The sequence below is a fragment of the Phaethon aethereus genome (assembly GCF_964289735.1).
Source record: "Phaethon aethereus genome assembly, chromosome: 4".
Lineage (NCBI taxonomy): Eukaryota > Metazoa > Chordata > Aves > Phaethontiformes > Phaethontidae > Phaethon > Phaethon aethereus.
Window position 1 is genome coordinate 76,929,986 of NC_138578.1, and position 23,729 is coordinate 76,953,714.

Below are 23,729 nucleotides of genomic sequence, written 5' to 3' on the forward strand. Positions count from 1 at the left end.
AGAGAAGGATCCCTAAAGTATAGTATGTTGGAAGCTGAGTTATCCCCCTCTAAATACCTATTCCCCAAAACACTGATGGATAATTCTATGGCTGCAGGAAACTTTCAGATAAAAGTTATTATTTTATATTTTTTTTACACTTGATGTGGAATTTTGGAAGGCTGTAAAATAACCAATCTGCAGATTAGTGCTAAAAAGGATAGAGTCCAAATAATTCTCTTTAAATGCCTGCTATGGAGAACCTTTCTGAGCTAGAAGTTATTAATAATAGACTTATGTTACAAGGAATGCTTAGCCTCCCTGTGAACTTCTTAGCTCTGTGGCAAATACTGTGTGGTTTTAGGGGTAGAATGTTCTCTTTCCATTTGGAAGCTGGAATTTTGCATTGTAAGGAACTAGGCATTATGTAGCTTTTTTCAGATGGCATAAAATATCAGCTTAACAGTTTCTAAAAAGCTGGTCTTCCAACTTTGCCTTGCTTTAAGCATAACTAGGATAGGAAAGATAATGGTCTGTTAAAACTTGATCAGTTTTGTGTGGTGTTTCAATTTTGAAATATTTCTTGGATGCTGCAGAAAGTGCCAGGAAGCAAAGAATCACAACATCTTTCACTAGACTAGTAGCAAAATCATCTAGATCTGGGGTTAGTACTGCTGGGGTGATTAACTGCTTTGGCTTGCTGAAGCAGAGATAATATTTTAAAGGACCTACTTATCCGAATTGGAATTTTGACTCCAGCTAATCCTTTTTTTCTGGGAGCTGGCTAAGTATGTCTTTACGGGATTGTTGGTAATAAGGGTTCCATGTAGCTCTTGGTGAAGAGTAGGAAATAATGGGAAGGAATAGAAAAGAGGGAACAACCTTCTGTGTTCTCACTGGGTAATTTTAGTACCACAGGCAGAAAAAGTGGAATTGCAATCATCAAGAAACACCTACATTTGTGTTATGGGGAAATCATGTAAAAATCTTGTGATCTTTTCTTCTTTATCCAAGATGGAACTTCCAGAGACAGAGGAGAAATTGTTAGAAGTGTTTCAAACAAATGTAAATTTTCCCGGCAAGATGAGCTGTTGCTGGAACATTTTGTCCTGCAGGATGCAGAGGAGGAGGAGTGGGTTGGAAATGAGTCTGGCTGCCTTACTCTCTTAAAGCCAAGAAGAGATTTTTGAATTGGCTTTATGTTCTTCATCAGGACTTTTCATCTCTTTGAAAGTATGTGGTCAAATTGGATGAACCTCTGACATCCTTTAATGGACTGGGGGGGTTGGGTAATCCATATTTTTAGTAGTCTTCCCAAAAAAGACCCTAGTGATGTCACTGAGAAGATACAGAATTCGTGACATGAGCACTTCTTCTCTCTCCACCCTTAATTTTGGCAGAGATTTTACAAGTCATTACTACTTGTGGCTAAACTTTTAAAGAAATAAAACCTCTCTTTAATAGTACTGTAGAGGTAGAATAAATCTTTACTTTTCTCAGACTTCAGAATATGTCATAGAACAGAACTTTTAAATCAGAGATAATGGTGATACTGATTCCATCACAGCTCATTCTCCAACTGAGGAATGTTAGCTTTGGCTTGCATTTGGAGTTTGGTTTTTATATTTAGTTTATTTTTTTACTTTTCATTAGTCTACCTTTCAGCAATAAAAATAGCTTCTCTTCCTCCCTACCTCTCACTTCTATCCCCCAGCTTAAGGAGATCCTAGTAAGATTGTCTCACAGGTCAGAGGCTAACATCTTTTGTTATGCCTGTTTACCTTGGGTGGCTCAGCTTTCTCACTTCTACCTAAGCGGGCTCCACAGAGGATGGTGTGCAAAGGGGAAGATGGCCATAATCTTGTAGGACTTCATCCAGCTTGGAGCTCCAAGGGCTATTACTGCCTCAAGGCTTGGAGGATCTTGGTGTTTGAACTTGCATGCCTGGCTCAGCTGCTGTCTGTAGAGACTTGGTGGCAGCAGAGGCATGTATCTTTAGGGTGTATGCTTATGGGTTGTATAGAAAGCAGGGCATATACTCGCAATGGTAGGCTGAACTTGAGTGTGCTAAGATCTATGCTGTGGCGCACCTGAAGGAGTGTAAATTCAGCAGGATCCATGTTGCCCTAACAAGGATGGCCAAATAGTTTCTATTACCGAAGATCCAATTGGTTTGAAGTGCCAAGCAGTTTGAGAGGGATTTGGCCTGGTAAGCATAGAGAGCATGATAAGGAGAGACTGAAAAAGGAAGTTAGCTGTCTTTAACCAGCTCTGGAAAGAAAGCATGGTGCAAAAAGTATATAAAATAGTTTAACATCTTTGTGGGTACCTTAAGTGCATACCACTGCAGAGGATCTTGAAACAAACAAAAGTGAAAATACTGTGAGGAGTTTTCTGTAGTGTAAGGAACTTCCTTCTCGGAGGTATTGAGGGCCAAAAGCTTGTAAGATTTGAAAATATATATTGATGAAGTTTTAAAATGGCAACAGCATATGAAGCTAGAGAGACGCTTAAGAATATCCTGTCTCCTAATAGCCAATATTAATTAACAAAGATGTGGGAAGCAATTCCTGGTAGAGTATAAATAGCTCAACTAGAGTGAAGCAGGAATTTGGTCACTTTGAGTTAAGGTGCTGAGGCTGCAGCAGTGATTTCAGATCACTTGAGCTGGTAAGTTTGATTAGTCAAAGGAGTATGAATTGGAAAAGGAAAATAGGAGCAAAACATGTTCAAACCTGCTTTGGAAGGGGACATTTATTTCCTAATTATTTGAGAATCTGCCTGACTCAGTGTGGGGAATGCTAATGTCAACTGGCTTTCTTGTATGGCTTTTTTTTTTCCCTGATGCTGTAGTTGGACAGGCACCTCAATAAGCAGCATCGGCATCCTCCAGTGTGCCCACACAAGCATTTGTGTCCAGTTCAGGGCAAACCAGACTGGGGAACTGATCCATCTAGAAAACAGCCTTTCCCAGAAACAAAAGGAAGTGTTTTGTTTTTATCCAACTATGAAGATTCTTTGATCAAGTTCTCTGTGTAGTAGCAAAAGCACTTGTGCTGGCATACTGCTGCAGGCAACGAATAGCCAGAGAAGAAAATGTGTTGGCAGTTGTGATGGCAGCTAAGGTATTATCAAACTGCAACCTAGAATAGCTTTCATTAGTAGGAGTGTGATGATGGTGGCTTTTTTTACATGTAAACATTCATTGTTGTCGTTAGCAAGAAGGACTGCCCAGTGGGAACAGATTTATAGTGTAAAACAGTTAGTACTGGTGTCCACAGTGTATACCTGGCCTGGTGGCTTTCTTTGGACCAGCATTAGTCTAGTGCAGCGTGCTGGACACCTAATGGTGGCTGCAGTGCACCTTCTGGCTTTGATTTGGAGTAGATTACTGCTGGGCGAGACTGGTCCATGATATGAGATAAAGGACATTAAAAGAGGATGAGGAGGGAATTCACTTCTAAAGCATGCTTCTGATCTGAACTAGAACTCCTACTCTTAGTTTGCTTGGTATTGAGAAATGGAATTTACTGATGGGAGGAGCAGTAGAAACTGGGAGCTGATATATGAAGTCTTCTCTGGCCAACGTTTTTTTACCCTTGTCCCATGTAGCCCTTAAATACATATTTAATCTTTCTCAGTGGAGCGTGTCACATTTTTAAAAAGTATTGTTGGTAGATGTGAGTTTCGAAAATGAGAAACTTTTTTGGGAATTTCCACTTTGCTTGTGCTTCAGAATTGATTGGGTTGCACAATGTCAGAAAGGGCCTGAATGGTTGCAAGTCTTAAATATCACTTTCAGTATCTGGTAGGATTTAAGAACGCAGATTATTGTACATATGTATTGGGTCATTTACTAAAGACTAATATCCTTCTGTCTATTCTCTCCTTATTCTAGCTTGTATTATGCAGACTTAAAACTTCAGTGAAACACTTGAAGACTACAAGAACTAAGCAAGAATACAACTACACTGTAGTTAACTGATTACAGATCAAAACCTTGTTCCTCCCCTGTCTTCAGTAGTTTTAGTGGATTTGTTTTTTTCCTTGAGGAAAAAACTGCACAAATTCTTATATGACGCTTCCAAACAGAAAAGTAATTTAACACCTGCTGAATTTTTCAGCTGTTCCTTAATTGTAGCCTCTTAGTTGTGGAGATCTTAATCCTTAAAATGAATCTGAGAGTCTTTGTGCCATTTGCTAAGCTCCTCAGTTTGAGTGTGTTTTCAGTCTGTGTATATGGACAATTTCTGACCCCCAGTCAGCCTCTCTTTTGACTCCTATTCTGGATTTGTAGATCTAGTTTAAACTTCACTAGGTTTAAAAAGGACATTACAATGTTTGATCGTGCTACTCTAAATACTGCTCTGTTCACACACTTGCCCTTAAACTTGCATAGCATTTCATGAACCGCGCTTTGCTTTGGCAGATGTTACACTCAAAAGGGTATATGTGACTTTTACCAGTGAGTGTATGAATTTCAGTGGCTTTGGTATTTGACTTGGTGTAACTTCAGAACAAGATGTGGTAAATATTTCAAGTTGTTGGGTGCTTTCCTGAAAGATAGGACATGTTCAGTAAAAACAGACCAGTTGAATCTCCGGATACCTGGGTAGCATTATTTATGGTTGCGGAGCACTTGCAAGCATCGTATCTTATAGCAAATAAAAGTAGATATGAGACTGAGGTCAAAAGATGAGCAGAAATTATGATTGTGGGACAGCCCTCAGGCTAAGGGAGGCTGTTACATAGCATACTTCTGTGAAGGTGAAATAGTGTATGGCTAGCATATGAAAATCAATTTTAAGGATGTACTCAAAGGCAACAGGTTTAAAAGGTAATCTAACATTACCATTAATGCTATTAATATCTTAGTTTTAGATGGGTTTAACTTGGGTTTAACGTGGCCTCAAGTGGCTTTTTTCCTGCTACTACTGGTTATTTAAACAGCTAATAAGTAGCACTATGGAAAAGAGGCAATGTTTAATGGAAACATTAATTTAAAATTATTTTCTGCTTTTCCTTTTTTACTGTAGACTTTAAAACCTAGCAAATAGAAGTAAACTTCTGGTCCTAGCGGCAGCAGTTTTCCTTCCCCAATGCTCATGTTGCTTTATTTAAATTTGGAAATGCCTGTATGTGGATCTCTTCCCTTTTTAATTCCATAAAGAGTTATTGAATATGCCTGACCACCTTAAATCATAAGCAAGAATGGTTAGTGGATGTCACTAATGGACCATCAGCATGAGTTGAGGAAAGATGGTTTTGTTAACACAGGAAGGCAAAGTTATGGGAAGAGGAGTTTGAAGGTACTGTGAAGAAATTACAGCTAATACTAATGTAGACCTGACTTTGAAAACTGGAAGTGAACTTGAGAACTCTGGTGAGCCTGGAAGACTTGATGATAGATGAAGGAAAATGAAGAAGCTGAAGTCCTGTGGTTTTCTTCTGGTTCTTGAGAACTAGAAGAATGTGGTGGAGCTGAAGAGAGGTTCATTTGCTGTGGTAAAAATAAACAGCTAATAAAGACAGTTGGAAGATAGTGGGGCATGATATTGCAGCAGTTAAGGGTTCTTGATGCTGAGGGAAGAGAGAGGGAAAGAAATTATGTAGAGGATGTTTAGGATAGAAAGAGGCAGCTGGTGAACCTAGTGCTTTTGATTTAGATGACTGCTCACAGAATAAAGATATCTAAGCTTTTGTCAGTGATGCTTTTATGTGTATGATAATCTGTCCTGCTTACAAATTTAAGATCTGGTGTTTGCTGACAAGTAGCAATTACATAACCTTTAACAGAGAAAAAACACAGGGAACATATTAAAAGTAGCTAAGGGTTTGGGAGATGGATATAGCATTTCAGCTACCCATTGCTCCACTCTTAAGACCTTAGCAATGAAACAATGTGTTAGAATGTCTTAAAATGGCAAACAGTGTTAAACAAACAGAACCATATGGTAGGTATCTGCATGTTTGATACGCTGTTTTAGTATACCTGGCTAAGACTTCATTAGTAGTTTAAATGAGTGAAAGCTTAAGTCTTTTTGCCTTGGATAAAAATCCTAGGTAGAATCAGCTTAACAGTAGGGAACAGCCAAATAATATCCTGATCTCTACTATGTATGTCTGATCTCCTTTCTGAAGTTGTAATCAATGAAATACCAATAGGGGTATTCAGATCACATGTGTCTATTCATGAAAGAAACGCCAGGCAATAGCATGGGTCACAGAGCGGTATACTTGCATGAATAAATGATCCAAACAAGAGTCCTGTTATTACAACACTAATTATGATGTACACAATTTTTCTGACTCTCTCCTTTTTCTGCCTCAATTTTGCAGAAAATCAGACATGATACACTGACAGCATTTGGAAATAAGCTTTGGCAATAAAATGGAAGCATAAAACTCAAGACTTTAAACCAAACCAGAAATGGCTCATGAGTATTGAAACAAGAGACCGAAAAGCCTCCAACACTTCCGTGTGAGCCGTGGAAAAGGAACAACTACCATGGTAACACTAATAACAGAAAAGCTGCAGAACCAGAGCTTGGATGATCTTACGTGTAAAACGTACAATATTAATCTGGTAAGAATCTACCACAATAACATGTAACAAATGTGAAATGCAAAGTAGATTAAAAGTAACTCAAAACTACATAACAAATTCAAGAATGTAGATCAGCCAGAATTCAGCTATTACAATTTAAGACTAGTTTGCAAAGTAGATGAGAATTGTAAGGGGAAAAAGTTGAAACTTCAGTGTATGGACCTTCTTCAAGTGACGATTTCTTACTTTAATGATCTCTTTAACCTTAACAACTTCATTAAATAATGAGCAAAATGCCTGCTCTCATGACAAAATAAAGTGTTCTAACGACTGAAAAGAATTACCAAAACTTCTCAGGATTCCTTTTTCCTTAACAAAAACCGCAAGTACTTGCATGTGGTAAAGTTTTCTTCACTTACTATAGCCAAGTGCTTGATATCTGACAACAGTGTTTACTTACAAAAATCAGTGAACACCGTGCAGGTAACTATCAGCACTAGGCAGAAGGAGAACAGGTCATCAGGTAAATAGAGTTGAACTGAAAGTAAAGTTATTGACTACCAGACTGTTGTTGATGCTAGTAGATCCTTGTTTTAGCGGTGTGCCAGAAGCCTGGTGCTCTGAAAAGTTTTGTAATATTTACTGGGTTATTTTCCACTGGTTTAATCTGTGGGTCTGTGGTGTGATTCAGGCATGCTATTCAGACACTAAGGAATCTATTCACATCTCACTTGTGAAATAAGATATTATCTACCCCGGAGTGAGTAATGTAAAATAGTGTCCTGTCAATTTTGGGTGCCCACCTAAGAACCCTGAGGCCATGTTCTTCATGTAATGCACTAGCCTTGTTTCACTGACTTTAACTGCAATGGCACCCTTCTGTAGGCCATACCTTTAGGGTACCAATGGGACAAAAAAAAAATTAATTAAATGTTGAAGTATTATTCAACTCTAGTTTTGTTATTTTTTTAAAAAATAATGCAAGCATTGAACCTGAAGCATGTTCAGTTACTTAAACAGTAACATTCTGCCTCTAACTTGTACTTAAGTACCTGAACTACTTTCTTATTTCACAAGCCCAAACCAGGTGAAGCATATCCTGAATGTGGAGTTTGTGCACAAGCACCTGCAGTTCTTGTGTGTGAAGTGCTTGACCCTGTGTCCAATACTTTGTCCAGTAAGAATGTCTAATAGCAGACTTTACATTTTTTTATTTTTAAAACTGTAACATGTCCATTTAGAGTCCTTCTAATAACTTGTTTTTACTATTTTCACCTTAAATATGTGCTGTTCTTGAAAGGCAGATATAAGGCTTTGGAATTATGTTAACTCTTGTAGAACAGAAATGCTTACTCAGCTTGTATTTATTTCAGCTATCTTAATGAAGCACTTGGCATACACAATTTGTAGGAGAATCTGCTGTGTTCTTGAACTAGTGAACTCATCACTTGTAATTAAACTCTGGGCCTAGATGTGAGCCAATGATGACCTGTAACCAGGAGCAGTGCTTGCTTCTAAACCTGTGGTATCTTGTAACTTCTACTTTTTGAGCACTGAAGTTTGCATGAACTTGGAAACTGAGCTGTCCTTTTACTGATAGTCACTGTAGGTTTTGGACCAGAGACTTGGAAGAGCAAAGATGGATGTATTAGTGCTTTTACACTGTGTGGAGTCTATACAGGAGTGTGGGTGGCATGCTGTAATGTGGTGTTGGTTGTTTTTGATTCCTGTCCTTATCTGTACTTACAATAAAGCATGAAAAAGAATGAGTGGAGTGGAAAATAGCAGATGATGTTTCATCAGTGGTTTTGTCCTCACCTTTCTCCTGCTCCTCTCTTCCTTTAACCTATCAAGTAATGAGTTTTGTAAATGCTTTGGTTCTTGCAGAAAACGGGTTGTAAGGCCAGGAACATATTCTGTTTGTACGTAATGGCAGCTTGAAAAAGTGTGGAAATCACCAAGTGAGGTGTGAAAATGGAGAAGCAAGCATAAATAGAAGTGTGCAACTCCATTGCTCCCTACTGAAAAGGATTTGTGGGAGCAAATCATGGCTGCTTGACTAAAACATGAACCTAAGATGATAAAAAGTACACTTTTTCCGTTAGTGAAGACAATGACTAAATTTTAATAAGGAAAATAGACTGCTAGTGGGGCTCTTGAATCGGCTCTAGCACACTTAGACTTTATGGCAAGAAGTTCAGGTTAATGCTGTAGCTTCTTCTAATAGTAACAGCAATTTAGAGCAATTCTGAAATGCATCTTGCCTGTACCTTTCATTATTTGTGCTGGCACAAAGTTCTGTGGGACCATGTGGTGAATCGTTTTGTAAGCTGATCAAGGATTAAGACTAACCTTTCTTGCCTGAGTTAACATTAACCCTTATCAGTTTCATGGTATGTTTCATAGTGTGTCTGCACAAGTGCTCGTCTTGGCACAAGTAGATAAAATAGCTGGGGAAAAGCAATTCTGTAATACAGCTCGTAAATGAGGGTTATAAAGGAAAGAACAGCTCTTTCAAAGCTATTTACCTTCTAGCTAGCCAAGCGGGGCATAAAGACAACATATATAGGACATAGTATGCTTTTTCATTTCTGTAAGCTGTATGATGACCAAGTACCTTTCTTTACCTGTTGCCTGAGTATGTTGTAAAATACTGTCTCTAGCTTTTTACTGCTCTGTTAAATGACATGCTGATTTTCCAAGCTGGTGTAACTTATTTGGCCAGTGAATGTTCAGTTACAGAAATGTAAGCATCTCCAGAGGAGTGTTTGTGGAAGGAATAAGCTCTACTATAACCCCTTTCTGTACATGTGGGTTTTCATTATTTTTAATTTTTATGGAGATGACTTGTGTTGAAAGACTTAGAATTGGTCTGACTTCCTTGGATGGGAAGCCACTAGCTGAAAGACTTGAGGGCTGAGTCTAAGATGTGACTTGACTTAATCACTTCATTACATTCTGAGAAAAGGTCAAATGCTTGTTCTCACTAATTCCTATCTAGTTGTATTTGGAGGATATTTGGTAGAGAGAAGGAGGTCTGGCATGGCCTAATCAAGTGATGAAAGTCACATCTGTATGGTGTTGGTTAAAGTAGTACTTGAATAATAAATGCTGGCTTTCCTGTAGTTTGGGAAGAATGCTGATGAATTGGAGGAACTCACGTATACTTGGAAACTGGAGAAAATGCCTTGAAATTAAATAAACTTTAAAATCATAAACATAATTAAGTCATTCTGAGAAGAATGAGAATAGCACAGGCTGTGAAGTCTTAGTGTAGTAGATTGGAATGCATGTAGAACAGTCAGAATCATTTTTGTTACAGTTGGGTTTTTGCTAGCAAACAACACTTTTTAAATTAGCAACGTAAATTATATTTCATTGTCAGTCTCACTTGCATGCTTTTTCCATTTACTCAGTTGAACACTAGGTATCTTTTTAAGTGGGTATTTTAACAGCTGCTCAGTAAACAAATTGAAACTTGCAGTGCTATCCTAAGTGTCACACTATGCAATTCCTTTCCTTTTGAGCATAGTCTCTCCAAATGCACAAGTGTTTCTACTTCTGAATAAGCATTTCAAAATAGATTCACTTTCTCACATGAAGCAAACAATTCCAACCTTGAGTGAAACTTGTTTCATTGTTTTGTGTGTCTCTACCTCAAAATGTGCTTCCCCCGCCCAAAGTTCTCAACAGGCATCACCATCTTGGCGGTTTTTCAATGTCTGTTCAAAAAGCAGTAGTTGGAAGATGGACATACATGACCTCTTGAGTTTCCTTTTCAGGAAAATGGCCTTGTTGAATAATTTGGCCTTACTCTAAAGTTTTCCTTCACAGAGTAGCAGACATCCCTGTCAAGGTTCTTAGCAATTGCAATCTTTTCTTAAGCATAATGATTAAAAAAGAGCTCTTCATTCAGGAAGCTTCAGGTAGATCATAGCACAAAGGGAGCAAGTGGGGGAGGGTAGAGCATAGCCAGGCCAGGAGAGCTGATAAACTGGTTCAGTGCCCCGTTACAGGAGTATCTAGTGGGACTTCTGCCATGTGCTGTATAGATAAAAAGATCCTCCTATAAACAATTTACAGGCTGATAGTCTACTCAAGTTTGGACTTCCAGGCATCATTAAAATACACTACCAGATAGTGTTTCCAAGTATTTTTAGTTCGTTACAGAAAGCAGAGTATATATCATAAAGGAGATTATTTCTTCTCCCCTTCATCACACCTTATTTCAGTGCCTTGAGCTTTTACTGGAAATATGCAGCAAAAAAGACAGTAAGCTACACTGATGTCACATGCGATATTCTTAGGGGTTTTGGTCTGAATCTCCAAAGAATTAACACCTTTTTGTAACTTAACAGGATTCTATATAAACAATCATTTAAGCGAACAAGTTTTAGTTATGTCTGCTTTGTCATAGAACTGAGCAGTGACTTCACTGATCAGAAATACCTCCAAGGACAGAGTTGCTGTCTGCATTAGGGACCATTGCAGGCATTCTCTGTGTATGTGATCCCACTTTTTCCATGCCCCCTTGAAAAATGCTTTCAGTGCTTTGTAGCTGTCAAAGATGTGGTAGTTTAGTCTCCACCTGATGGACAAGGCTTTTTTAAGGTGGTTAAAGTGTAGGAAATAAAATAACTTGGGCATTCATGAAGAGAACCTTCTTAAAGATGCATTGGGCTAAAAACTATTTGTAAAAACTAAATATAAAATCTAATAATTCCCACATGGGATTGTCCTTGAGCTTCTGTTCCTTTTAACCGTTGACGATCTCAGCCTGTGTGAATAGTCTTTTAAACATCCCTAATTATTATGTTATGACTAAGTCATTCTTATTGCCATTTTCCATGTGGTTCAAGGTATGTTAGCTTTAAGACTTTGACACAGAATTTTGTTCCAAAAACGTATTTTCCTTAGCTATTATCTGATAGTTGAATAAGTGGGTAGTGCCTTTCATTTAGGGAGAACTGGAGAGGAGGAATTTGCTGAAAAAACTTATCTTTAAGTCTCTTTAATTTGTTTGTTTCTTTCAGGGATGGCTGAAATGTAACTATTACTGTTATCTTAATCTGCTCTTGTGTTTTATGTGATACCTTAGTAGCTGTTTAGAGTAAACTATTGATACTAGCTTTTAAAATGTGTATACTATATAACTGGCAACTGCAGTTACAAAAAGTGAACTAGTAAAAGTGACTGCTGCTTCTTCTGTCAAGTTGCAGACTTCAGATGGTTTGAATAGGGCTAATTAACGGCAAATCTGATGGAGATTCAAATTTGGGGTTCTGCTGTTTACTTAAAGTAGCCTTCTTTAACAGGAAGTTATAAACACCTCTGCAGATGCAAAGGTAAAGTAAAAATCAAATGATTTGTCTCATGTGCAGATGTTGATTAAAAAGTAGGTAAAAAAATCTGATTGCTGTCCTATCCTTTCATCAGTTCTATGATTTCCTACCTCTAAAACAGTAACACCAAGGGAATATTACCATAGTTTAGTGTTTGTATCTTGTACATGGGGTTCAAGGATATAAAGTTGTCACTAGCACTCTGTGTGTTGCTATACAGCAAGAAAGAAAAGCTTTGTAGGCCAAGGATGTTTGTTTAAAAATTGACTTTGTATCTGGAAAGGAAGTGTAAGTACAATGCTATCTTCTTTAGCTATACACAGAAACCTATGTTCACATAAAATGTGTTGCTCTCTTTCAAAGCAGTCTTCCTCTTCATCCTGAGGTCGTGATGGGGGAATAAATAATGGCCCTTGGCTTCTGATGGAGCCTTAAGCCATTTATTTATACGTCCTGTATAGGAGGCTAGATAGCAAGTGCTGCCTTTGAGAAATCTAGACCCCTTAAGAGTGTCTTTGTAGTAATACTTTCTAGGTAGAATTAGTTAAGAAAATAGAAAACATTCTGCATACATACTTAGTGTACAGATGCTACTGACAAAGCTTAATCATAAATTCTGAAGCCCTTTACACAGAAACTTTGTTTTAAGCATGGCTTTTACATTGTTTGAGTGGTGAACCATTGCCAATAAACTGTGATCTCAAAAACTGTCAGTCTGCAAAAGATGATTTTTGTATAGGAAAGATTTTTTTAAATGGCTTTTGTACTTTAAGAAATAAGAAAACAATTAGCTGCACTGATTCTTAAGAAATGTAAAATACTAGTAAAGCCTGATCTGGGCAATGTTCATTCCGGGGATCCTTGAGAGTTTGTATATATTTAGTTTATATAAAGCTACTCCTGTCTCTTAGTTTAAGACGAAGTGTTTTGCTTTTTACCTTTAAGATTGCAAGTGGAAACCTAATTGTCAGACTGTAATTTCCTCTCCACTGAAATGAGAATTGAATCAAAGCTTTTTCATTAAGGGTGAATTATCACTTGTAATTTTGCAGTTTGTTTACATGGGTTAATGTTGCAACCCTTGAAACAGTTTGATGCTTAGCAATATAACAGAAAACATTACAAATAGTTAGATGCCAGAGGTTTTCTTTAGAAAGATCAGCTGTTCAGGAATTTCTTCCAGTTACCCAGCAAAACCCGCTCCTTTTAAAGATGCTGTTAAATGCACGTATAGGGAAGTTGAAAACTGCATGCAGTTTCTGTCAGGGGTATACTCTTTCACACAGTTAAAACTCTTTTTTTTTTTCTGATTGATTTCAGTACTCATCTGAGAAGCTGAACAAAAGTGGCAGCTTGTTCCCTTTCGAAATCAACGGTAAGTTCTTCGGAAGCCTTAGCTGTGTTTTACTGAGGTAATTGGTATAGCAAGCAGCCTTTCTTTTGTAAATAAGGTGAGGGGGATGGAGCATGCTGTTGTAGAGCCTGCTGGTTTAAGCTGGTCTTTGAACAATACTGGGAATAGCTGGTTGTTAGTTTTGTGCTTGTGATCTGCTTTGCATAGTAAAAGCCCTTGTAACACTTTTTTCGTTCAATATCTGCTGTGGTGTACAGAAGCACAGCAATGCTGTTTTTCATGCTAGACATCTCTTCAGGTTCCTCAGCTAGCAGAAAGCTCTTGGTCTTTACACACCTTCTTACATGCTTTGCCACACAGAATATCCAGCATGATGCTTAAGTTCAAGTCCTGTGTCTGCTTACAAATGTTGGGGTTTTTTTACCCCCTTGGTCCTATTAGAGTAAGAGTAAATTGTATCTAGCAAAAAAAAAAAGCCACTTATTGATATGTAAACTTCGTACTGCTTTATTAAGGGATGGACTTGAAAGTTTGCATGTTCTGTTGTGTCTTTAAGCATGAAAGATTTTTATTTGCTCAGTGGGATTCCCTGTAAAATGTGAATCTTGGTTTGTGTGAGGTTTCAAAGGGAAATGGTATTTTATCTTAAATACCATTACCACATAAACAATTAAAACACATGTTCAACTCTTGACTTCTCTTTTACAGTAAACTTTAAACCAACCTCCCAGCCTGGCAGAAAGCTTCCTAAGGGTTTTTAAAAAACAGGCCAGTCCAATCTAGGAAACTGTCCTACAGTAGATGCTAGGAGTTTCAAACATTATCTGGATCCCATTGTGTTGGCTATTTTACTTGCATTGAATTATGGATGGTCCCTGCCTTGAAGAGCTTACATGCTTAAGGCAAAGCACAGTATGTGGTTGTACCCATCTGAAAGAATGGAGGAGGAAGGACAGAGGAATTCTAATAAAACATGTTGTTTGAATAGGCCAGCTGTCTGCACAGTTAAATGATTTTGAGACAATAGGGTGTTCTTTAAATAAGATCCAAATAAACAGGATAATCCATGACATACTTTGAGCATGGAACATGTACAACTATTTGGGTTTGCAACTTTTAAAGCTACTCAGCAAATCTTTTATCTGTTCATTACTCTAAAACTTAGTTTAGACAGCCAACTCTCAGAATATACAAGTATTTAATGTTTAGGCTATATCTAGGTTTTTAAAGTAGTCATACGGGAAAATTTGGTACTTTAAATACTCTTTCTTTTAAAGCTGGGATAAGTGAAACTTGGCTAATTGGTTTAAATTAGCAAATTTTCTAACCAAGCATGAAGCACTGTTAACTGGCCAATAGTTCTGCTGCTTTTCAATTTGCAAATCCAAAGTCTGCTGTAGTTCTTACACTTCATTGTATAATGTGGAGGAACAGCTGTAAAATGTGCAGAATGTTCTCAAAGAAACGCTTTACAAAAGAGTGAGAGGCTTCACTGGCAGACTGCTTTTAACCCAGCATTGCCACTTGAGATGAGTTGTGCACTATGGGTTATGTCTGTATTCATAGTAAAACTTGCAGAAGGTTCTTAAGGGATACTCACTTTATTTTATGCATTGAATTAAGATTTTTTTCCTTTATACTTTGTTTCCTGTTTTGCTCATGTTCAATCTGCAGCCTGATTTAACTTTATACTGTTTCTAATTTAAAGTAAAGCTTTTCACACCACAGAATGTGAACACCCATCTCTTTGAAACTTTTCTTTAGTAAGGTTTTCTTAATAGAAAAGTATAACAGCCAAATGAAGGGCAGTGCTCTGTGAAGAGATTATCCTGCTCTTTCATTTAAAAAAAAAAAAATATTGAAAATTCCCTGGTGGGTTCTCACATTACTTGTTAATCTGTTTTGGTTGTACCTTAAGTTGTTCACTGTTTCAGGTTTTAATTGTGGTATGTGCTATGCACTAGGAAGCAGGTAAGGAAGCTCTTTCTGCTAACTAAGAAACACAGTGCTGTAATCTTTCAGTATACAGTAAGAAGCATTAATATGCCCGCATTGGCTGCTGGAATACTTTGGTCTTCATGTTTTTTGATTTTTCTACTTTTTTTTTTAAATGATTATGTAACTACAGTGTGAAGTTTTGATTAAGAGCTGGCTATTTGTGGCTTATCCTTCTGAGCTTGAGTTTGATTCATGGTTTTACATTAAGCTAGGTTTAAAACAAATTGTCTTTTTCCTTTGCATCTTTCATCTGTATCTTTCTTTTCTTTTCAGAAGAGAGTCCTTGGAAAGCTTTAAATGGCGGTTGCCCAATTCAGACTGACACAACAAGGAATTCAGCTTACCCTTTCCCAGTGTGCCCATTCAGCACTGGCACTGCCAGTAATGGTAGTCTGCAGTGGCAACAGGAATCTTCCAGCACGTCTATGGTGTCAGGATGGATAAGTGAATTAAACCTTAATGAAAACTCGAGTCAACCCTTGGCACCACCAACAAAACGCCATTGTAGGTCCCTCTCCGAGCCAGATGAGCTGGCTCGCTGTCGGTCACCGTGGAAGCCGGGCAATTCAAAGGTTTGGACTCCTGTGTCAAAGAGACGGTGTAATAGTGGTGGTAGCGCTACCTTGCAACGCTGCAACAGTCATGGAAGTGCAACCTTACAGAGAAGCACAAGTATCAGTCTGCCACAAAACATACTGTCGCTAAATAACATCTTCACTATCACCAGCTTCAACACATCACCAATACCCAGACCTTCCTCTGCCAGCAGCGGGTTTGTGGACAGTAGCGAGGGAAGCACAAGCTCGAGCACCCGCTGGAATTCTGGAGGCCCTTGTGACTTTAACCCAAGGCGCCGCCTCTCCCTCTCCCAGGAGCACATCACCGAGACGGGAAATCTCTTGCCTTCAGCCAACAGCACTCCCACCTCCACACCCGAGCTCAGCCGGCGTCAGGGCTTGTTGAGATGCCGCTCTCAGCCTTGTGTTCTGAATGAAAAGAAAAGCCGGCTAAAGCGCAGACGGGAGGAGGATGTACGATGGAACAGACCATCATTAGACTTTTTTAAAATGACACGGGTGAGATTTTACTTTCCTTGGTGTGTGAAGGGAACTATTGCAGAAAGACTATTTCTAGATAAACTGAACTAATTTGTAGTTGCTAGATCTGCTTGTGATTTAGTACTGATATATTAACTTCAGCAGTACAGCTGGCTGCTTCTACTTGCCATTGCTGTACCCTAGAGCAACTTATTCACTTGCTGCTCTTGGGAGCCTAGTTTTTGAAGGCCAGTCTACTCGATAAAGACGGCTATAAAAGGATGCTTGAAGCAGAGGCCAAAGAAAAATGGCTTGTTCCTAAAATGCGAGGAAGCCATGGGGAAGAAGGGCAGACGGGGAGCAAAAAGTTACACTACTGTTACCTGAGAACAGCATACAATGATTTCTAAGTCATCTTGGTGCAAATCTGTTTTGTTGAGCCTCCTGTTACAGTTTGAGTAAACAGTTTGAAATAGAAATAGTGTTCTAATATGGCAACTGCAGATGGCTCCAGCTCAATGGAGAGGTGTTTTTACTCCAGTTATTCAGAATTCTACTTCCCTCCTTATGGCAGAGTAAAGGTGCTGATTTAAAAACTAGTAAACTTCAGTTCATACTCATACTTTGCATGTAGTACAAATGCATGTTCAGAGCTCATTTTTCAAAGCTTCTGTGTCCACAGGGGCAACTGCTATAGTTGCTTCAGTTAAAACTGAAGATGCTTATTGAGTTCCTGTAGATGTAAAATTGAACCTTACATTGTGATCAGAGAATACTTTATGCTTGTGAGAATGTAGCCCTACTGCCTCCCAGACTTGGGAGGTTTGTGAGAGTAGCTTTCTTAAGAGTAGCAGGGAGGAGACTGTTCACAGACGTAGCAATAAAAATGTAAGGAAAGAGAAGTTCTACATCAGTGTCCCTGCATTTGATGCAATGTGCAAAAGAAAAGCCAAAGAGAATGGAACTCTGGCTAAAACATCTATAACCTGTGGTACTCAGGTGTTAGTAGGCTTTCCATAGAAATGTGAAAAATATTAGCAAGGTAGTTGAAGTGAGCTGTCTATTATGGGATGTTCACTGAGTCAGTTTGTCGCTTTGCTTAGATAAGTCTAATCTCATCTGTCCTTCTCCTATACCTTTGTAAAACACCCTATAGCATCAAGGATTTTTTTTATTTAAACATACAGCTTTTTTTGCTGAAGATGTGGGGTGGGCAGTTGGGTGGCAAGCCATACAGAATATGCTTGCATATTGCCAAGGCTGGTAACCAGTTCTGTTCTAGATACAGCTAGGCACTGTTCTGAATTCTGGTTAAGATGCAAGTCTACTAGTTAGCTAATCAGATCTTGCCTGTTTCTGTTAATCACTGCTGAGATTAGTTTGCTAATCTACTCCAGAAATATTGGTGGATTTGCCTTTCAACTGCCTGTGTGGTCTAATGCAGGTTTCTTTATTTAAACTGAATGTTAAATTTAAAACCTGTTCCTTTCCTGGCTAGACTTGCTGCTTGCACTCTTCAGGCTCTTGAGGTAAGATGCAGTATTTCAGACTGGCAGAATTGTTTCTGTTGTTCAGGTGTTACACCTTGTAAATAATCCATGTAATACTGTGCATGGAGCAGACCTGATATAATCCATGGCTGCAGAAGGTTTTCTAGCTATTTAGGCTTGCTGCTGCTAATACTCAGTCAGCCTTGATCACTTTTTCCTGCAAGACTTATTTTGAAACTGTTTTTGTAATAAGCTGGGTAGCTTATGCAGCAAAGTTCATTCTACAGTGTCAAGGCCTGATTTTTAGCTGCTTGAGTAGAATCTTCCTAGAAAGATACTTTGTGCCTTTGATTAGAGAGTAGTATAGTTTGGAAATACCTCAGTCTTCAAACAGGCTAAACTTTAATGAAAACATCTGTTTAAAAACTGGGCAAGTACTGAACACATTTGAAGTAAAAAATGGAATTAAGTTTTCAAGAAGTGTTGGGGATTTTTAGAATGGCAGCTTGCTACCCCATTACATTGTAATAAGACTTATTTCTTCACAGCCTACCTTCTACCCATGCCCCAAATCCTGGCAAATGTATATGCTTTGAAACTTACATTGTGGTCTTAAACATGTCTCTCTAAATTTAAACAAAATCACTGCTGTGCAAAATATCATAAGCTAATACTACAGAAGACTTGTTTTGAAGTGTCATACAAGGAGATGTGGATGTGTCCTATATCTGCATATAGCTCAGTGAAGATCAGGACTATGATAAGGGGAAGTTCAGTAAGGCCTCTCTTTCATGTGCTTTGATGGCTTCTTGTTGTTTCCAAAAATAACTTTCTGTGATTTCAAATTCACTTCTAAGTCGGTTTATGAAAGACCTATGTTGAAAAGAAATGCTTTTAAGGATTTTTGTTCTAAGTTTTATTGCAAATGTTTTGATGTCCTCAAATATTCCTAAAATGCTAAACTTAACAAATAGTTGCTCAAAACCAGGTCAGTGATTAGATAATATTGCTTGTGGAGAGCTTAAGTCATAGCTGACTCGTATTATGATAGATCTGAAGGTACTGGGAAGGGAGAGTTCTTACTTTAAAGAGCAGTGGTATATTGGAGCCAGAGTTGTGTGAGAAAGGGAGTTCTGGGTCTGCAGCCATTTTTTCCCAATGCTCTGGAGTGCTGAGAGGTCAGCATTGAAACACCTGCCAAAGTTGCTCAAGGTTTCTCAGCTAGGAATTCTCTTAAATCAATATTTATCAGACCTAAATGATTTATTTACTTAAACCTGAAGCAAGTGCTGTTGTATCTAAATGAAGTTCTTGAATAGCTGTGTGTTTGTGTGAAGCTTTAGAGGGAGAAGGGGATGAAACATGGTTTTGGTTTGATTTTTCTCTTTTTTTGTGTTAGTGAACTGTTTTGCTAGCCGAGTTCTGGAAAATGTACTGGGTTGGTGCTGCTTCAGTTCCTACTAATTTTCTAAATATAAGTGCTAGAAAATCAGGAATCTAATGCTGAAAGCAAAGTTCCCATTGTCATTGCTTTTTAAGTTTAGAGCTCATAGGTGAGTACATTCACATTATCAATCCATCCTTATAATCTGTCCTTAGTTTCTGTACCTGTTCATGGCTGGCTCCTTCCACTGTTGCCTCTTTATTATTCTAACTGGTGGCTTTATTTAAAAGGAAAGAAATCGGGCAGCTCTTAGCACCGTAAACTGTTTCACTTTATATACCTTGATTTTATTTTCTTCCACACACATTCACACTTTACATAACTGTATTCCCCTTCTGATTTAGATTTTTATGCCCTCTTGGAGCAGAATAGGCCATATCTTCAATTCTCATGAAAACGCTACCTTAATATTCAGTAAAATGAGTAATTCATGTATGTAGAAATAGATTGAAATGAATGGGCAGACTCTGTACACCACTGTTGAGCTCTCACATAGTGCTAAATACTGGAAGGATCTTTTTCTGGACTTGAAGCTGAAAATACAAACGTGTGAAACTTCAGACCTTCTAGAACATGAAGACAGCTGTAAAAACAAGTGGAAAAGACTGTAGGAAATTATAACAAAGTATGAGAGCTGTTTTCAGCCCCTAAGGACTCAAAGTTCTTTCTCTGTTCAGTTATGTATGCAAGAATAGCTGTATGGGTTGTAGAACAGCAGAACGTGGTATCTATGCCTACTTGGTATTTGTTCACAGTTGCCCAAATAAGAAGCTGGCTCCAGTGAGGGGTGTTGGCCTTCCTTCACTGCAGCAGGTCACTCTGGTATTTCAAGATGACTCTGCATGGCTTTGGAGTTGTGCTCTTCTGCAGCTGATAAGCTCTATCACAGAGACTACCACAGAATAAAGATGGCATTTGGATTGGTATCTGCAGTAGGAGGATCGAAGTGTTTCTTTACAGAAGAGGAAACTGCTGAGCTTTTTCAAATGTTCTGCTTCATGAATTATGTCAGTTGATCCTGAGGTATGACAAGTAAAGCACAGCCAAAAGGTTGCACATGTTTTTCAGCGTGTAAGCAAGTCTTATTGTGACAGTAAGATTTTACTCTGTTTCAGATCAAACAACACACTGTAGTTTGAAGTCTTCCTGGTGTCTAACATTCTTGTGCTACTCCCCTCCCAACACTGTGGCTTGGAGTTGCCAAAAAATAAAAATATTTTGGTATTATTTTTAACCACTGCCACCAACTTCACTAATGTGTTCTCTGAGGTGGTCTTTGGTCTGTTTAAATAGTTAATACAAAATAGCTGGCTTTATTCGAGTAAGGAGTAGTTTCAACTATTCAGTGCTATGGCATCTCATGCATTAACATTAGACTAGATAAGACAACACAATGAAAAATTTTAAGGGTCTCTTAAACAGTGAAGGAACTCACGGACTGAAGATGTGGTTTTGTAGCACAGGGTGCTTCTGCTGCTTTAGGCAGGTCTGGATTTTATACTACTGTATTTTCTTGGTACTGAGAGAGATCCTAAGTGCCACTCCAGGTCAGGCCAGTCTCTGTGTAGCCTGGCACCCTGCCTGGTGGCGAACAGCTGCTCTGAGGCATGAAGGAACAATGAATGTGCAACGTGATACTTCCTCCAGTGTGATGGCCTGGCTTCTGCCACTGTGCATTTTGGGAGCTTCAAAGTGAGCATCGGTGGTTCAAACTCCATCTATTCTCTGTTGATAATCTGGTTTTTAACCCTTTATCTTGGGAACTCCACAATATTCCACAGCAGTTTAATTTTTGTAAATTCTGTTTGTCATGGGGACAGACTTCTTACCAGGGCTTGTTGCGACAGAACAAGGGGTTTTAAACTAGAAGAGGGCAGATACAGACTAGATCCAAGGAAGAAATGGTTCATACTGAGGGTGGTGAAACCCTGGCCCAGGTTGCCCAGAGAGGTGGTAGATGCCCCATCCCTGGCAACATTCCAGTTCAGGGTGGACGGGGCTCTGAGCAACCTGATCTAGTTGAAGATGTCCATGGTCATTGCAAGGGGGTTGGACTAGATGACCTTTAAAGGTCCCTTCCAACCCAAACTGTTCTGTGCTGATCACCTTCTCCAAACACCTGAATGCTTGATTTATTTTCTTTCTTGGAGTTCAAGGCCTTGAATCAGCAAAACACTTGGATAATTTTGATCCCTAAGGTAAATTGAGCTTAAATTGTCTCTGATTTATGATTATTGACTTTATGCTTCAGGTCAGTGGTGTAGTGGCTTTGTGATCTACATAGCAAGGAGGGCTTCTCATGGAAGATAGTGTCTTGAGTCATGAAGACTTGTTAACTGTGGCCACAACAGCAAGACTAGTGTCACTTAGATATGAGGATAAGCAGAAGGACTTGTTCATAGTGATTTCCACAGCACTTTGAAAATGCACGCACAGTGGGGATGAATGGTGGGGGTGGATATGTTTCCCTGAAGGGTGTGATGAGGAGGCAGTATTTTATGAAGGGCAGAACACATCAGGAGTGCTGTGACTGAACTTCGATCAGATGAATGCTACTTTTCCTGCAGAGGCTTTCTTAGTAACTCCTGAGCTCTCGTGTGGAATCTCTGCATCCACTTACTTGAATTTTACTTTGTGTGGGCCAGTTTGCAGAATCCAACGTAAATAGATACAAGGGTGAGATGTGATACTAATTATTTTCTTTAAGTATCTAAACCAGGGTAACAAACTTGCGGTTGCTCTCTGAGAACTATTAGGCATTCATTTTTGTTTTGTTGTTCTTTAAGGTTACTGTAATGATCAGTATGTGGACAGGTAGATGAATTAGCCATGCTGTGGCGTCACTGAGTTTAAGCAAAATGAACTGAAGCATTCTCCTTGATTCTTTGAATTCTTGTTGTCTAGAAAATTTCCAGGTATGCCCTGTTAAGTATAGTTACAGTAGACTTGTTCACTCTGATTATGCTACAACAAGGTAGATTAATGTTCCCAAGCTGCACAAGCATTGTCACTGCTACAAGTCAAACTTGAGCGTGGACATTGAGGAGATGATATCATGCACGAGTGGTGTAGTGAAGTAGCTGCTCACTTGTTAGGCTTTCTCCCAGACTGCTGTTTTAGCATGTGCAAGATAAAGTGATGTCAAGAGTCCCTTACAATGTTAGCAAGGTAGCCTCTGAGTCAAGCCTGGACTGGCTAAAGTAGGTTAAGTGCTGGCTCATGAAGTTTGTTCAGATTGTGTTCTCTAAATAGTATGCTTTAAATAGTTTGAGATGCTTATGTAAAGCTTGTCTCTTATAGCCTCCTGTCAAAATGGGAACAAACAGGTTTTTTGGGGTAGATGTATTTTCTGCTTGTGGATACAGTGAAGTCAGCAAAGGCTGTTCTCTGCCTAGCATGCTACACTTCTGTAGTGTGATTTGGGAAAGATAAATTCAATACAATTGCAAGTCTTAATTGCTTAAGCTCTTGTACTCTTCCAAGTAGATGTAGTATAGCATCTCTTGGTCAGAATATAGGTCTGACTTTTTTTTCTGCCTGTGGATGACACTGCAATTCAGTGATGCATTGATGTGCACTGCTGCTTCTCATATAAAATAGATGGTAGATGTCCTTGCACTGTATGGGGGTATCTTCTGTTCCAGGGTGCCCTTGATGCCCTTGGCTTTTGGAATATGATCTGTGGAAAATAAAATACAGATGAGCTATATGTAGTGAGGGATTGGGCTGGGGTTGATTGGGATCAATAAAATGCTAGTGAGTGTAAATATGCAACATAATTTACTGGTAGTTTCCCTTTGTATAACACTAAGAACAGCTGTGAATGAAGCAATTGAGCCAGGGACAGAATTTTGGTTCTTGTTTGAAAATGTAATACCTATTCCTAGGGGAGCCTTTAACTTCACATGTGAAAAATGGAGCTAATCCTGGCCTACCTATGCTTTGAAAAACATTTCTGGGGCCTTCTTTTTCCTTCCCATGGTAGTAATTTCTGTAAGTGATCATAAACCAAGAAACCAAAAGATAAGATTTTGTATTTCAAAAGGCATGAAGTAATTTAGATTAGTGGTCCATGGTCTTGTTCAGCGGAAGCAAGCTGGGTATCGAAATTGTGCAGCTAAATCAATCAGTAGTTTAAATCCACTTTGTGTAATTCTAGTTATAAACTTAATTTATAGCTGAAAAGAAATAGTCAGTAATGGACCACAAGGAAAATGTTCCTACTGTCTGCCTATATAATGTACCCCTACATGCAAGAGGCCAAAGACGTCAGCATTTCCAGATGTCTAAGTGCTTTTTCTTTAAGGGTAGCCTTATGACCTGGAGGACAAATGTCTGAATGGAAATTGATACAATAAGATACTTGTGGGTTTTTTAAACTCAGAAGAGTGAAAATAAACTACTGCTATGCCTGCAGGACTTTGAGTAATGGAATGCAAGTCAACTCTGGCCTCCTAGAGGTTGGTCAAGCTATTGTATTTATTCATTGCAAATGAATTTAGAAGCTAGAGAATTGCTGAGATCTGGAAGGCCTCCTA

At 38.7% G+C, this 23,729-nt stretch overlaps 1 protein-coding gene across 1 annotated transcript in view; it reads left to right on the forward strand.

The window, feature by feature from the left end:
• Window positions 1–6,466: 6,466 nt before the first annotated feature.
• The window catches only part of FAM53A (family with sequence similarity 53 member A), a gene marked incomplete at its 3' end in the record, with an annotated part of 51,197 nt that continues 33,934 nt past the window's right edge, over window positions 6,467–23,729 (forward strand). The window contains exons 1-3 of the mRNA XM_081999627.1: window positions 6,467–6,565; window positions 13,189–13,243; window positions 15,494–16,296. Coding sequence (XP_081855753.1) covers window positions 6,488–6,565; window positions 13,189–13,243; window positions 15,494–16,296 — 936 coding nt within the window. The 5' untranslated portion in view covers window positions 6,467–6,487. The remainder of the gene's footprint in view (window positions 6,566–13,188; window positions 13,244–15,493; window positions 16,297–23,729) is intronic.